Source organism: Priapulus caudatus, unplaced genomic scaffold (genome assembly GCF_000485595.1).
Source record: "Priapulus caudatus unplaced genomic scaffold, Priapulus_caudatus-5.0.1 Scaffold594, whole genome shotgun sequence".
Classification (NCBI taxonomy): domain Eukaryota; kingdom Metazoa; phylum Priapulida; class Priapulimorpha; order Priapulimorphida; family Priapulidae; genus Priapulus; species Priapulus caudatus.
Window position 1 is genome coordinate 87,340 of NW_014577655.1, and position 1,425 is coordinate 88,764.

A 1,425-nucleotide genomic window follows, 5' to 3' on the forward strand; every position below is an offset into this window, starting at 1 on the left:
GAGGATCAGGTGAAATGTTAGTCCGAGATTCCTGTGACCAATGGCCACGTCAGAGGAATCTCGGACTAGTAAAATGTTAGATACAATAATGTAACCCAAACCCAAGAGGATAGGGGCTCTCTTCTCTCTTCTCCCTCTAGGATCTATCCTCTTGGGTTTGGGTTACATTATTGTATCTAGTGAAATGTGTGTGGCTGCTGTGGCAGTACCAGAGTCAGAGTGGCATTTGAACGGCATTTACAGGAAATTATCAGAAATACTAGGCGAAAGAAAATAGAGAAACATTAACACTTTGGTAGTAAATACATTCCGTGTTTATTTACCATCATTTTATTATTAAAACGTTCCAAAAAGTGCCTGTGCCATGGCAGCAGCCATGATTTATCATTGCCATTGGGAATTTGGACCTCGTGAGTCGTGTCGTGGGTCGTGTCTATTTTTTCACATCCCGATTCGTAACACTTAAAATAAATCATACCATTGATTGCTTGTCTTGTTTTCTCACCAACTACTAAGAACGAATTTACAAAAGGTTGATTCTTTTTAATCCCCATTTCTCAGCTATGCAATATTTTTAACGACGGTAATTTACGAGCGTTGTATCTGCCGCCATTTCAGTCCATTAGGTGGCAGCACTGCCAGTACATGATCGAAATTGCCCGTATGTTCTGCCAGCGAGTCAGGGCGAGATTTGTCACTGAAACTGTTTTGTCATTTTGAGTGTAAAAGTCTTCTTTTCTTGCGTCGTAGGTCTCATACCGAAGTGAAATCTATATTTGTCCGATGGCTGACACAAGTGACCCAGGTGGTGGGCAGCCGCCTGAAACCCAAGTTGTTGTTGCCGACTTAAATAAGTTGGTAAAATACCTAAAAAGAGTGGTCCCGGTTTTATTGGAAGAAGCCGACGACGTTCCAGTTTCCCTAGCTAACGCTCTAGGAGATAAGATTCACCAAGATGACATGAAGAAGTTCCTCTCTGACTCACAGATAACTACTCTGTTTGTCCAGAGGTGTACAGCGAAGGGTAAGTATAATATATAAATGTTAAACGAAGTCGTCGAAGATCAATCACTGAATCAGAGGGTGTGGCACTGTCAGTGTTGTGCCCAAACTTGGAATCTTGCACAAACTTGGAATTTCAGCGCATCCACAGTTTGGGCAACCAATCTTGAGATTGGGCAAACAGAGGTAAACACTAAAACAGAGCTTGCACAAACATATGATTATTACTATTACTATTAGGATTTCAAATGTTATATCATAACTATAAGTATAAAGGTCGTATACCTTCTTTCCTCAATGAGTTTGGCACCTTTGTATAAATAATAAATGATTATAATAAATAATTGGATAAATATGAGATAAATCCTTTCCTAGTTTGCACCACCCACACCACACACTCGCTATGAGCGGTTGTTGAATCAT

At 40.3% G+C, this 1,425-nt stretch overlaps 2 protein-coding genes across 2 annotated transcripts in view; one reads left to right on the forward strand and one right to left on the reverse strand.

The window, feature by feature from the left end:
• LOC106811954 (thyroid adenoma-associated protein homolog) overlaps nt 1-612 on the reverse strand; it is a 21,587-nt gene extending 20,975 nt beyond the window's left edge. The window contains exon 1 of the mRNA XM_014815698.1: nt 479-612. Within this exon, the coding sequence (XP_014671184.1) occupies nt 479-554 (76 nt within the window). The 5' untranslated portion in view covers nt 555-612. The remainder of the gene's footprint in view (nt 1-478) is intronic.
• Nucleotides 613-682: 70 nt separating this feature from the next.
• The window catches only part of LOC106811952 (cytoplasmic dynein 1 heavy chain 1-like), a 97,245-nt gene continuing 96,502 nt past the window's right edge, over nt 683-1,425 (forward strand). The window contains 1 exon segment of the mRNA XM_014815693.1: nt 683-1,024. Within this exon segment, the coding sequence (XP_014671179.1) occupies nt 784-1,024 (241 nt within the window). The 5' untranslated portion in view covers nt 683-783.